Source organism: Melospiza melodia, chromosome 6 (assembly GCF_035770615.1).
Source record: "Melospiza melodia melodia isolate bMelMel2 chromosome 6, bMelMel2.pri, whole genome shotgun sequence".
In the NCBI taxonomy this organism is placed as follows: Eukaryota; Metazoa; Chordata; class Aves; order Passeriformes; family Passerellidae; genus Melospiza; species Melospiza melodia.
Window position 1 is genome coordinate 71429362 of NC_086199.1, and position 14333 is coordinate 71443694.

A 14333-nucleotide genomic window follows, 5' to 3' on the forward strand; every position below is an offset into this window, starting at 1 on the left:
TTTAAGATTCAACCTTTCCTCATATAAGGTATACATATCTAAAATAACAACCACAGTTTCACTAGAGAGCTTTTACAAGGAAACTCTCTTGAATTCAATCCCTTTTACTCTGTAATAGAGTCCAAGAAGTTGCCAGTTGGCTAACAAAAAAAGCAAGCACAAAAAAATTCTGCATCTCGTACATAAATAACAGAATCATCTTACAGCAGCAGGGAAAAAAAAGAACAGGACAAAAAAATTCAATGTCAATGAAAAAGTGTCTTCCCTTCTGGATCCAGAAAGATATACAAACCATTACAAAATGTTGGCCCTTACCAACACTGAGCTGTGTATGTCTGAGACATGCACAGCTTCTGATTCCTTCCTCAATTTCACTCAATTATAAAGAATTTATGCAATCTGAAGGGTTTTTTCAATCACCTCTTGCTAACATTAGAATAATTACGTAAACAAAAATAAGACAGCAGAAGACATATGTGGAATAGCACCAAAACAGAACAAATAACTGAATCTCATGGCTTGGATTCAGAAACTCAAATTATCTAGTCACTTCTGTGTCTCCTCAGCATATGAAGTATCAGCAATCTGTGATTTTGCTGTACCTCTCTCATCTCCTCATCCAGCTTGCGTTGCTCCAGAGCCTCCTTCTCAGCTCGTTTCCGATGCTCTTTTTCCACCTTTTCATACTTTTTCCAATAGAGAAGCATCTCCTTGGTGAGACGACGTGCTCGTGGCAGAGTTTCCTTACAGTTTTTCTGGGCCTGGATAGCAGCTCTCCGGACCTCCCTCATGCACTGGTGGGCCAGCTAGAAGGAAATAAGATTTGGGAACAGTGATAAAATGGGCAGATTGAAAGAAAGCCAGCAAGAAACAGTATCATATTTAATTATAACCAAGTCTGATACTTCAAAAGAGAAAAAACTGTGATACTTTACTCAGCAGCAATACAAATGAATGAGACACGAGCATAACCCTTGAAAAGTACTCAGAAAGCTGTTACCCAGTGTTTGTAAGCAAAGTTCTCCAGGTAGAAACAATGCCAATTCTCAGAGAAGACTCTGATGAGAAGATGGATTGCTTTCGCAATCACTTGTGCTGAAAACTGCTCTATTTAAAATCTCAGGTCCTCTACATATTTATCTAAATTAAACCACTTAATATTCCAAGAGTCCCTTTGATTTCAACCAGAACGCTTAAAACCAGCAGGTTTTAATTAGTGGATAGATGGGCAACTCAAAAGTTGAAGTGTACCAAAGCCACTAATGTACAGTATCAAAGATTAGTAAATTTAAAATGTACAAACTAAATCTTTCAAAAGCCAGAAAGATCTCATGAAAGGAACTCATGTTGTTTGTTTCATCTGTTGCTTATGAAACAAAACAAAACAACACAGCTAAAAAATGAAAAGCCTTATAATAAATCACAATTACTTGTATACAGTTCTTTCTCCTATATTGCCCTGCTAGTATAGTCAGTATTGTAAGAAACAGAGAGGTTACAGTTTGATTATTACATCCAGTACAAGGAACAGTATAAAACTAAACACCACCTACCTTTTTGCTGTTGGTTAGGAAGAGGTTACGGGCTGAAGCTTTCTGTTTGTATGCCTGTAAAAGAGCACAATCTGTAAATTAGTTAAAGGGTAATAACTTCACAGTATTTTTAAAAAATCACTATCTAGTCTTCAGCAGGTACATGCACCAACTTCAGTCATGGACACTACTGTATAATTGACTGAAACAGCTTTTCATCCCTAAATTACTGAAGGCATACATAAATATATTCCAAATCCTGAAGGAAGCATGCAAAACACCTCTTTTTTCATAATTGTTTCTTTAATTACTACTGTTGCAAAGCAGAGGTCTCCTATTCCATTTTTATCACTGAGGGAAACAATATTTTCCACTGTTTCCCAAAGATGTTAAGAATTTATGTAGATCCTATGTTCTTCACATGATCAAAATTCATCTTTTGAAAAAATATGGTCTCTCTCACTGCACGTATCCTTTGTTTGGCTTTTAAGTCCATACAGGATGACACAGTCATGACTTGCAGAATTCAAAGTCTGCTGACTGTGAACTTCAAAAAGCAGGTTTTAAGGTCTACTCTGACCATCTCAGAAAACTACCAACAGTGAATCCAGCCTTCTATTTCAAATGTGCCTGAAGCTTGTGCTGCAAATGATACAAACACTTTTCCCTAATCTGCTTCTGAGGTAAGGTTTGAAAAACACAGGTGCTGTGACTGAAACACCTATTTTCTGAACTCCACTGTAAACCTAGATAGTGGTTTGGTCTATACTGCCATCCTGCAGATCAGTGTGAGAACCTGCTAGAGCTTCCTGCACCTTTCATTGCTGAGGGTTGAACAGCCACAGCAAAGCATGTGCTGCATGATCCGTTTAGTACCACTGGTGAGATTTCAACTACATGTTGCTTACGGATTGCAGAATTCCAGTTAGGTCATTAATGACCACCAGAAAAATCAGGTCTTACTTTACTCTGTTTTTCTAAGTGTCAATTTCCTATTTCACTTTCTTCTATCATCACTGATCTACTGCCATTAGCCAAGCTCACCTTTGGTAACTCCTTCTTAACAATGCTAAGCCACACTTTGCGCCGACGCGCGTTAAGTTGCTCAATAGACAAATGCTTTTTCTTGGGCCCAGGTGGAGGTGTATCGTGGGAAAACTTGGCAAAAACTTTGGTCTGGTGATGGTGGCGTCGTGGTGACTCCTCAGAAGAGAGTTCTTCATCCCGTCTCCTCTTTTTCTTTACTTTTTTCAACTTGCCTGCATGGCAACAACAATCATAAAAATACATTTCTATTTTTGGGTACATTTAATCAGGCACCTTTCCTGAGTAAATTCTCCTAGTCAATTTATATGTTGAACCAAGAAAAAAGCCAAACTTATCCATGTTTTCCAATTCTGGTGCAATTAATTTATACTATTAGATATTTCCTCAGTACTTTATAATGGAAAGATTTTCCTGTTTAATAGAGGGGTGAAATGCAATTACTTCCACCCAGGGAAAGATGCCTTGAGAGTTAAAATGTCTCAGACTTGGTGCACGTTGCTTGCTTTGCGGCAATATTCTACTTAAAGCTACATAAAGGCAAGACTGTTAAAGGTGACAACATTATCACTTGGTACAGTAAGTCTCAAAGCAAACTTCTCAGCAAGGAGAAGACTGCATTGAAATATAATGGCACATAGTCATGTCACACCAGCTTTCAGAGGAAATTGATACTGGTATCAGATATTAAAAATGTTCACCATGAGTATGCAAAATTACAGATGCTGCAAGCATAATGGAGAAAAAAACCACCACAGTTAAAGGTTAAAAACCTGCAAAAAGAATGGAAGCCAGCCTGAAATAACCCCTTTAAAACACAGCTCAAACTTAAGTACTTACACTAAGAGAGTTCACCTTATGCTGACAGCTCATAGGCTTCTCTGCTTCTTTACAGATTTACAACTACTGCCAGGCCAAAAGAGAAAGGCAACTGTATTTCCTGGCAAATGTACATCTCAGAAACTCCAGCTGTTATGTCAGAGATATAATTCTATTCTAAATGACATCAAACATCAACTCCAAATTCCCTCTATTTTCCAGAAAACATTCACCCCCTGAAACTTCCGAATCGCTAAAACTACAAATTCAGGACTAACTGCAGCAGGTACTGGTTGAGCTCTTTAACTTTTCAAGGACCTATCACGTTTTCAAAACACTCTTGAGTAAATGGTCCATGATACAAAACAATGTTTATGGATTCCAAACTACTGAATAAGGTCCACAAAGAAAATCTTGAGCCATGAACTCTCCAGTCACACACCTTTTTTCCACCCTAGCTTTCTAGAAGCCAGATGATAAAGCACAATATTTTCTGAAGACATTTTTCTTTGCCAGAACTTGGTATTTCCCTGCAAAACCCACAAGTTTTGAACATTTATGTTTAATTAAAGGAAACAACGTAGGACAGAAGTTAAATCCCAGCAGCCATTTAAAAGCATGAAGTTAGTGACTTTACCTTTTATTTTTTTCTCTTCTTTAAACTTCTTTTTCTTGGGCCCTAGCAGGTGGCGCTGCTGCTCGTAGTAGGGGTCGTAGGTAGAGAGCAGCCCCGCGCTGTAGTACTGGTACTGCTGCAACTGAAGGGGAGAGTGAGCAGGTAACAGAGACAGCCCCCAAACAAGCTCAGATCCTGAACATAAAGAAGAGATCAGGAAGCATGCACTTCTCCATATTTTGCATTTGTTATCAACTATCAGAGAGTCTAAAGTGAAACCACTGCTCCCAGGGGTGGGCTCCAAGTTGAGCACAGGGAACCCAGCCCACCTGGTTAAGTAAGAGGTGCAGTGAAGGTTGCACTTTCAGAACATACTGCTCTGTCTTTTCCACACAGGTGCTGCCCAGCAAGACAACACACTACATGAAGAGGTCCAGTTATGGACCCAACATTTGCTTGGCCTGCATTCCCAAATTACATACATGTTCTACTTTATCATTCCAAAGGATGTAAAAGGACAGATTTAAAGAAAAGGCATTTAAAAGATTTCCACAAGGACAAACAGCTTGAATACTCAGATTGTCAGGTAAAAATACAGCTGCCTCAACATTTTTTCCTCTAAATGATGAAAAATGCCAGTATACTCCCAGCATTATTGAAATGAAGTAGTGAAGAATTCCACACAGGTTACACATAAACAGGCAAATTAAAGGCAGTACTGCTCAGAAACAAAGTAATTAAAATCGAAACATACTTTTAAATTAATAGAAGATTTTTGAAAAGTGAGATCACAAGCATAAACAAACTTTTCTGATATATGTTCCTCTCCCTCCATAACTGTGTACTGCTGATCTAACAATCTCTCACTGGTTAATTTCACTGGGTATTATTTCTTACAAGTCTGGAAATAAGTATTTGTGTAAAATCTAACAAAGCTATGACCAGTTTAAAAATGTGGTGTATGAATATTTGTGTAGCTATGCAATATTTCAAGAAGCTAATATTGGTTCAGAGCTTTACAAGAAAACAAAAGAAAGAAGTAGAGAGAAGCAAAGACCTGTGTGGAAAAGTATTTCTTCACTCTTCTGGAGAGATTCGAAAAGAATATAAAACAGGAGGACAAATTTTAACTTCAGACACATTCTCAGATAACAGAATAGAATAACCTCCTTCATCTAAGACTTTCTGCTGCAATTCAAATCAGCAGTGAACATTTCTGTAAAAGCCCTTATAATCTGAAAAAATACATTATTAGACTCAAAGCAGCCATGGAATTTGGCTTACTATTAAGAAAAATGCAAAAATGCAGCAGACTATTTTCTTCTAAGAGAAAGAAAGAAAATATCAAAGGAAAGTCCAAAACAAACAACTAGTACTAGTTGTGTACATTAGTGACAGATTCACAGCATCTTTCATTCTATGTATGTAATTGATTCAATAATCCTAGTCTAAAAGTGCTGTTAGACAATTACTGCCTACCAAACAGTATATTTTCCAGTTCACAAAATTATGAGTTTTGATAAAAACATAAGAGCAGTTAAAATAATACAGTTAAAGGAAAGAATAAAAATCAAGAAAATGTAAACATTGTTTTACCTCCTTGTCTTTGCTATATTTACTTTGATGCAATTTTTTATACTTGTGTAATCGCAGCATATCGTGAAGTTCCTCCCTTGAAAGAGAAAATTCTTCTTCCTCCTCTCCATCCTCATCACTTGGTGAATCTGTGTCACTGGAATCATCACTCAGAAGGATACTCTAACAAGAATAAATGGGAACTAATTTAACAATCCCAAGTCCCTATTTATGCAAAGGACTCTTGAGCCTTTACCTAATAAAGGGGTGTGGGTCTCACCCAACAATGATACCTAGCACTAACAACATGTCCATCTAAAAAGACTCAGAAAATAGATTTCTGAGGAGCAGACCTGTATAGCAGTGAATCCAATACACATTTTCTGATTTGGAGGAAAGTAGTTTTCTGTTAGTTTGTGACAGTTAAATCATTTTAGTCCACTTTGTCTGTCTGTGGTCTCAGTAAAGCAGCAGTGAGAAAAGCCAGGATAACAGCAGGGGTATTTTGTGATGTGTCGTTTGCAGGTGCTTCCCTACCCCATTTGTAGTTTGCCTGCTATTCTACCACTTCTACCTGCATCGGTTTCTGCAAGTTTGGCTCTTGTTTGACCTCTTGGCAACATGTTTTTGCAAACTTGAGATGGCTACAATACAGTGAAAACGCAAAGACAGCATAAAGCCACCATTCCACTCTCTTCTGCCATCCTCACTGAGACCTTGTAGTGAGTTCAACGTAAAAACAAATTTTCAGTCAAGTTCCAAATCTCCATTTAATACCTTTTATAATATATTAGTTTAATTTAAAATTAATTCAGTTTCTGAATGTAAACTAACTGCCAAGCCCACCATGTAACTCCATCCTCATGTGCCACATCCACATGCTTTTTGGACACCTCCAGGGATGGTGATTCCAAAACTTCCCTGGGCAGCCTGTTCTAATGCTTGACCATCCTCCCCAGTGAAGAAAATTTTACTAATATAAAATCTAAACCTCCCTTGGCACAACTTGAGGCCATTTCTCTTGCCCTACTGCTTATTACTTGGGAGAGCAGACTCATCCTCCCCTCACTACAATCTCCCTTCAATGGAGTCCCCCCAAAACCTCCTTTTCTTCAGGCTTAATACTCCAGCTCCCTCAGCAGCTCCTCCTAAGACTTGTGATCCAGAGCCTTCCCCAGCTCCACTGCCCTTCCCTGGACACACTCCAGCACCTCAATGTCTCTCTTGCTAAGAGGCCCAAACTGGACACGGGCTCGAGTTGTGGCCTCACCAGGGCACCAAGTACAGGGAGACAATCACTGCCCTGGTCCTGCTGGCCACACTTGCTGATCCAGGCCAGGATGCCATTGGCCTTCTTGGCTACCTGGACACTGCTGGATCATGTTCAGCTGCTTTCAACCAGGATATTCACTGCATTGAACCTCATGCAGTCAGCCTTGGCCCATGATCCAGACCCCTCTGCAGTGCCCTCCTGCCCTCCAGCAGATAAACACTGCCATCCAACTTGCCTGGAAGTAACTGAGGGTGTATTTGATCACCTCATTCAGATCACTGATAAAGACAATAAACAGGACCAGGCCCAGTACTGAGCCCTGGGGATCACCACTGGAGCTGGCCACCAGCTGGATATAACTCCACCACTGTCTGGGCCCAGCCATGCAGGCAGTTTTTCACCTGGTAAACCATGCACCCATCCAAATGTGAGCAGCCATCTTGTCGAGGAAAATGCTGTGGGAGATGGTGTCAATGGCTTTACTGAAGTCTAGTCAAGACATCCATAGCCTTTCCTTCATCCATTAGGCAGGTCACCTTGTCACAGAATATGATCAGGTTGGTCAAGCAGGACCCAACCTTCATATAACCATGCTGGCTGGGCCTGATGCCCTGGTTATCTTGCACATGCTGTGTGATATAACACTCCACAACATTTCACAGAGCACCAAGGATAGGATGACAGTTCTGTAGTTCCCTAGGCCCTACATCCAGCTTTTCTTGTAAATGGTTGCCATGTTTGCAAACTTTCAGCCAATTAGGATCTCCCTGGTTAGCCAGGACTGCTGGTAAATGACTGAGAATGGCTAGGTGGGTAACTCTACTCACAGATTCCACAAGAGCTGCATTTCTTTCCAATATTCTTACCTTCAGCCACTTTCTGCTTTTCTTCAGTTTGGAAAAATTATACAAGCTCCCTTTTTCAGACTTTGGTTCTGTTTACAGAACAAAAAAAAAAAAAGTTCTTAGAAATAATGCTTTTCCAGACTAACCCAAAGAAAGTCAAGACTCAACCTAACACACGCCCACCTGGCTGGAGTACTCCATTCAGGGAATGTGTGTTCAGCATCCCAGAATTCCCTGCTCCAGAAGACTCTCCAAGCAAGGAGTCTGGAGGCTCTTCCTTAACTTGCATCAGGGGATCCCCAGACTGAGGCAGCAAAGGATTGTCATCCAATCCATCTTCACTTTCATCACTGCAAGAAGATCCGTAATACCGTGACAATGACAGGAAAATATTCAAAAGAGAAGATGACCATCCAGCTTTCTTACATATGGGCATTTGTCTAAAGGTTTGAGAATTGAGACTGCTTCATATGTAATTCTACACATTAGAAATATTGCTGTTAATAATTTCCCATTTATCCCTTAGCAACAGTTAACCATGAGATCAGCCTGGCTATGTTATCAACCTGCACCTCCAGTCTTCAACTAGGTGTCTAGTTTTAGAAGCATGAACTATGCAAGTCAAACCAAAGCATAATATTGTCATACTCACTGGGACATGTAAGAAATGTACATATACTTTTTCTAATCCTTTTGTGGGGCTTAATACATGCTTATAAATATATCTGTTAGCAATTGCCCATTCTGTTAGCAGTTCTGTAATTCTGCAATACTGAAAACACTGATGAAATTACATATTTGATTGTTTTGGGACAGAAACACACATTGATGATGCCTCATTGCTACAACTTAGACAAATTCTGCATCTGACAGGTCTTTCCATTTTCTTTATGACTTAAGGCTGTAAGTGTCCCTGAAAATCTACTTAGGGCTTCCTCATTCTACTTTTTGCAGACAAAGAAAGTTTTGGCCACTCAGCTACAAAAAAAGAGCTTTAAAACATTGTACTAATTTGTATATGAGCTGGTAGCACACTGTATTATCACTATGAACTGAGAGAAGCACAGTCCAAAATCTTTTATACAATAAGAGAATATCCCAAGTTAGAAGGGAGCCACAAAAATCTTTAAGTCCAACACCTGGTCCTGCACAGGAGAATCCTCAAGAATCCCATGTGCCTGAGAGTGTTGTCCAAAGGCTTCTTGAACTCTGTCAGGCAGGTGCTGCGACCCCTTCCCTAAGGAGCCTGTTCCAGTGCCCAACCACCCTCTGGTTAGAGAACCTTTCCTTAATATCCCACCTAAATCTCCTCTGACAAAATTTCATGTCATTGCCTCAGGTCCTGTCAGGGGTGACCAGAGAGAAGAAATCAGAAAAGCTTTGTTTCAAAACTCAAACCTAATGCTAGATTTACTATTAAATTTAATAGTATTGTTTAGATTTCCCCTTCTCTAGGCTGAGCGATCCAAGTGACCTCTCCTAAAGCAGAAGAGCTTCTAATGAACAAGTCACTGATAAATTCTTCATATGGTGTAGGGTGTAGAACACTATTACAAAAATGCCTGTCTTTCCTTGGCACTCCCAAGGAGTAGAAAAGCTTTTGGTACCTGGATATACTCCTGTTAAAGATGGCAGATGTCTGTCGTAAGAACTGATCCAGTTGCAGAGCTTTTTCCAGGTATTGCAGATAGAGGGGTTTTGCCAGCTCTGAGCAGCTGCCATCCTCCCTGGCACCCAGCTCTGAGGCCATAGAACAAACTTCTCCTCATGCACAGGTGCCTCTGAACACACAGCTGTAAAAGGAAACAATGGCCATCAGCACCACAACTCCTCTGAAATGAGCAAACAGGTCCCTGTTTGACAAAAAAGACAAAAAACCAAGACAACTGTGGGCAAAAGCTTAGGCTGCAGTTAATAGGTATAGTAAACAAACAGAAATTGCCATTCAACTTTCCACCACAGTACTACCACAGCCACAAACTAGATTCTTAGTTTTCTGGTTTATGACTTTGTGGTTGCTGTTTGATACGAACAAGCACTGTTTTAACCTAATATGATAATCCAAGTGGTGACATAGAAATTCTAAGTATTATGAAGACAGTCCTCAAGCAACCACAGTAAGCTTTCATCATGTTATTAAAGGTAACATGCTCAACCCTGAACAGAAGGCATATATATAACCAACTCAAAAAGGAAGAATTACTAAAAATATTGCTCCTCTGTTTTTTTTACCATTCAGTTCACAGCTGTAGTCTATTGAATACTTGTAATATTTCTCTTTTACCTTACAGTAATGCTCTTTCAGCACTGAAAATATAGCTGTTACCTGCTGGCAAACAAGCTACAAATACTTGACCAAAAACCCTTTCCTTCTAAAGCACAACTGTTATTTTATTAAAGAAAAATAATACATAAAAAGGCATTTTCAAGATACTTTTTAATATTTAAAAATTTAGAATGTATTCTAGCATTATGTTTTTCCACTAGTAGGAACTTTTTTTTATTTGTTCTCTGGATTTAAGATTCTTAATAAATCCAAATGCAACCCCTGCAATATTTGCATACTACATACTCTGGAAACAAAGGTATCAAAACATCTTATTCCTCTGTCAACTGCAGCTTTCTCTTCCTTCAACTACAAAGGACATCATAACAACTGTTACAGAAATAGCTCTGTCAACTCAAATTTTACTTTTCTTTGACTACAAAACATGCCATCACTGTTATAGTAACAGTGAGAAAGGTATGTGATTTCCAAAGCCAGAGTTGTTACTTTATAAATCAAAGTGCTGTCAAGATCTTAAATATTTACAAACAAACAAACAAATAAATAAATGTCTAAAGCTTTTACTTCTGGGGGAGGACAAAAGTCATGGAATGGTTTAGGTTTGAAAGGCCCTTAGAGAACATCTAGTTCCAAACCCCACCACAGGGAGGGACACCTCTCGCTAGAACAGGATGCTTAAATTAAAACCAGTCAGATTCATTGCTCTTCTGAAGGATTCTTGCAGTTTCTATCACTTCTTAAAAATACTACAAAATCTGAAGCAAACTTCTCATTCATTTGTTGAAAGACATATATTTGTTCAATTATTAAATAAATGACTAAATTGTTTTATGCTTATGTAAGTAAACATACAGATTGAGTATCCAATCTTCAAGCTGCTCTCCCTCCACATAGAGAAATCCAAAACCCAGCATCTAACCTTCTCTAAATCTTTTATCCTCCAAAATTACAGAACAAATTCAGAACTTCAAAGTTACAATACACTACAAGTGATCCTCATCTTAAGACTAATGGCTGTGCTTGAACAAGAGCAAATTGTATTATTTCTTAATAAATACTGGCTCTTGAGTTAACATCTGTACCCACAGAGGATAACCAACAACACACCAGAATTCATTCGACAAGGTAACAGCTCTGTGATAAAAATTATTTTTAGACTGAAGCTTTCTACATACTAGGTCTTTGCATACCTGACATCAGTTGAATGACTGACCTCTGTCACCAAATCCTCATTTCCAGCAGAACTTAGCAACACCTGAAAGCCTTCCCTACTAAGGGGTAGTAAGATGCACGTTTTCCAAGCAGCTTTCATCTACATACGTCATAGCACTTAACAGGCATTTGAAACCAAACAAACCAAACAAAAAAACTTAAATCAAGAATGGTCTTCCAAGAGAGAGGAAGACACAAAATGAATCACAAAATCATTTAGGTCAGGAAAGACTTCTAGGATCATCAAATCCAGCTGCTAATCCAACACTGCCAAGTCCACCAGTAAAACATGTCCCCAAGTACCACATCCACACACCTTTTAAATACCTCCAGGGACAGTGACCCAACGTCTTGCCTGGGCAGCCTGTTCCAATGCTTGACAACCCTTTCTGTGAAGAAATTAAGTAAAAGGGTTAAAAAATGAGAGGAAACATGAAACTTGTGCCTCTAATGGAAGAGATAATTGATGAAGCAGTAGAATAACACCTTGAAGGTAAAAGGCATTTTCCTTTCCTCATGATCACTAATACAAATTACATATATTACAAGAGTGAAAATCTCTCCCTATCATAGCAAAACAAATATGGTGATTCCTTTTCCCATTCCATTTCAAAATGTATCCATCAACAAGGGCATGTATGATATTAACACAGTTAACTCAAAAAAACATGGCAACTTTCACCTGTCTGCTCTTTGCAGAAAACCACATTTCCAAAACTCAGCCTTGCATTTCCACATTTAATGAAGTCCTCCTCGACCTGACACAACTTCTCTGTATTTCACCCATATAAAAGACACACTTTTGCTTGTCTTCCTATTTTAATTGCTCCACAAGACCCTTGTACATACAACATTAACTACTCTTGTCCTCAAAACAGTTACTAGCCTACATCCTACCTACCAAATAAACAAATAAGCACAGGAGAGCTTAACAATATCCTTAAAACATATTTACAATGCCCAAAAAAAATTTCAGTAAGTGTTACACAAGCATACTGAATAGTGAATAACTCAGACATTTAATTCAACCTTTCATTTATTTATATGCTGACAGTCACAGAGTGCTTCTCTGCTGATCAAAGTAATAATACAGAAGGCTAAGTGACAGATAATTCATTCTCTATCCTTTCATTTCCACTATAGGTTTTAACCAACAAAGATTTCCAATAGCAAAAACTGATTGAACACTGAAGTGAGAGAAGACAGGAACAAATGAGAGGCACACAGCCTGATCCACTACTGTATGTAACTGTGTATGACACCATCAACATATTGCTTCAGTGGATTTACATGGTGATGACATTCATTCCACCTTTGTTTGACATTTTTGAAACAAATCTATCCTTTTGTCTACTCAGTTTAAGGACAAAACACAGATTTTCAAAAAGATTTCATTACTGATGGTAACATTTAGGTAAATACTCATATGTTACAGGGTTAAAATGAGCAGAAGCTGCACAGTAATCCTTGTGCCATCACAACTTTCTTACTGATATATACCAGCTTCATGTTAAGTTTCAGTATCAAATTCAATAGCTATTTGCTTTCTCCCTTCCTCTTCCCTAGAGTTCTAACAATTTAGAAAAACAGCACTTGGAAATAAATAGCTTCTGCACTGCCAGGCTGGCACTTTGAATCCTCTAGCATTCTTAATCAGAAGTTCACACTGAAGCCATTTAATTGTATCATACGGACCACTAATTATTAAAAGTACAGGTAAAATATCAGCAGGAATGTAATAACTTCATGCAAATCACTTTCATAGTAATTGTATTTTTTTACTAACTAAATTCAGTTCTGAAAGAGCCTTCCTTATGCTGTTTTAAAGTCCCATTGCTTAGATCAATGTTAAAGTAGGTGTGGGGTTTCTTCCCTCACTCCTGTTTTTTCAAGTCTGCCCATCTATAGCATCCAGTCAGTAAGCAAACAGCCCGCACTGGAGAAGAATCCTCCAAGGACATCTTCTGAGAGCAGCTAGGTTTTATAACAAGCTGTCTAAATTTTATGCCCACTGACCTGCACCAACCAAACAGCACGACCATGCTCTCCTAAAACAGCTCAGCTTTAAAAGTAGATTCTCCCAATTTAAACAAATATCCACTGCATATTTCTGAATGGAAGTCCAGCACGCTTTCCCTACTGGTATCAAACAGGAACCCCGTAAGTGCTAAGTGAAAATCTGGCTCTTGTGCCTAGCTGCAAGCTGGATGGGGTTTGCTTTGCAGAGCTGTTTGAAGCAACTTTTTCATCCATGAGTTTCTTGTGTTTTTTCCCTTTAGCTGCTGCCACCTCTACACCTCAGATAAGGCCCAGAGGATTAGTTTTCCTGCTCTTTATGACTAACATCAACTGTCATAGTAAATAATGATAACAACTCCACTCTTAGCTGAGGGCACATGCACAAACACAAGCTGCCATGTAAGTAAAAAGTACTGGACTGTAGCTAATGCACATTTCCTCTTCTCAGCAAGGCAAATCAGGGAGGTAAAAGTAATTCAGTCTCCCCAGCCACACACTGAGTGCATGGCTATGAAGGGTGACCAGGCAGGTGAGCACCAACACTTGTTCCAGTACTTCAGCCCACAGAAGCAGCCTCTTTTCTCTTCTCCATCCCATCACTGCAAACACACTGACAAAACATCCATGTGGACAAAAACCTGAAATCACAGAAAGTATGTATTCCTCATTTATTTATAGCATGGAAGGCTTTATCTATATAAGGATTAAAACTGGTCAAAGTACAATCTTCTATGCCACCTTAATTGCCTTGCAATTTTAGCAGTTTTCTGGGCTTTTCCCAAACGTGGGGTTTTTGTGCTTTGCAATTTGACACCAACTTATTAAGACAGATTTTCCAAACTTATGCAAATCCCTAAAATACTTTTCCTTCTTGAAGAAATTTAGAATTGAGACATACTAGTCTCACTGGAGGAGCAGAACAGTTAATGCTGTGAGATGTTCCAGTAGTAATATCTCCAGAATAAATCCTGACACAAATATATCCAAACAGAAGATTCACCAAGTTAGGGTCTGTGTGGAAAACACAGACTAGCACAGTAAGAGCAGCGAAGCATATTTTTGTCAGACTTCTTTAAATGCATATAATCTCCAATAGAAAAAATTGTAGCAG

General features: G+C 38.8%; 1 protein-coding gene across 4 annotated transcripts in view; it reads right to left on the reverse strand.

Moving 5' to 3' along the window:
- The window catches only part of INO80 (INO80 complex ATPase subunit), a 61633-nt gene that overhangs the window by 44800 nt on the left and 2500 nt on the right, over positions 1-14333 (reverse strand). For 3 of the 4 annotated variants that reach the window (XM_063159038.1, XM_063159037.1, XM_063159039.1), the window contains exons 2-10: positions 11520-11592; positions 9312-9497; positions 7888-8054; positions 7726-7793; positions 5608-5769; positions 4033-4153; positions 2577-2791; positions 1554-1607; positions 603-806 (exon numbers count right to left, since the gene is read on the reverse strand). In XM_063159038.1, the coding sequence (XP_063015108.1) occupies positions 603-806; positions 1554-1607; positions 2577-2791; positions 4033-4153; positions 5608-5769; positions 7726-7793; positions 7888-8054; positions 9312-9454 (1134 nt within the window). In that variant the 5' untranslated portion in view covers positions 9455-9497; positions 11520-11592. The remainder of the gene's footprint in view (positions 1-602; positions 807-1553; positions 1608-2576; positions 2792-4032; positions 4154-5607; positions 5770-7725; positions 7794-7887; positions 8055-9311; positions 9498-11519; positions 11593-14333) is intronic. The other variant, XM_063159040.1, reaches the window with a different exon arrangement.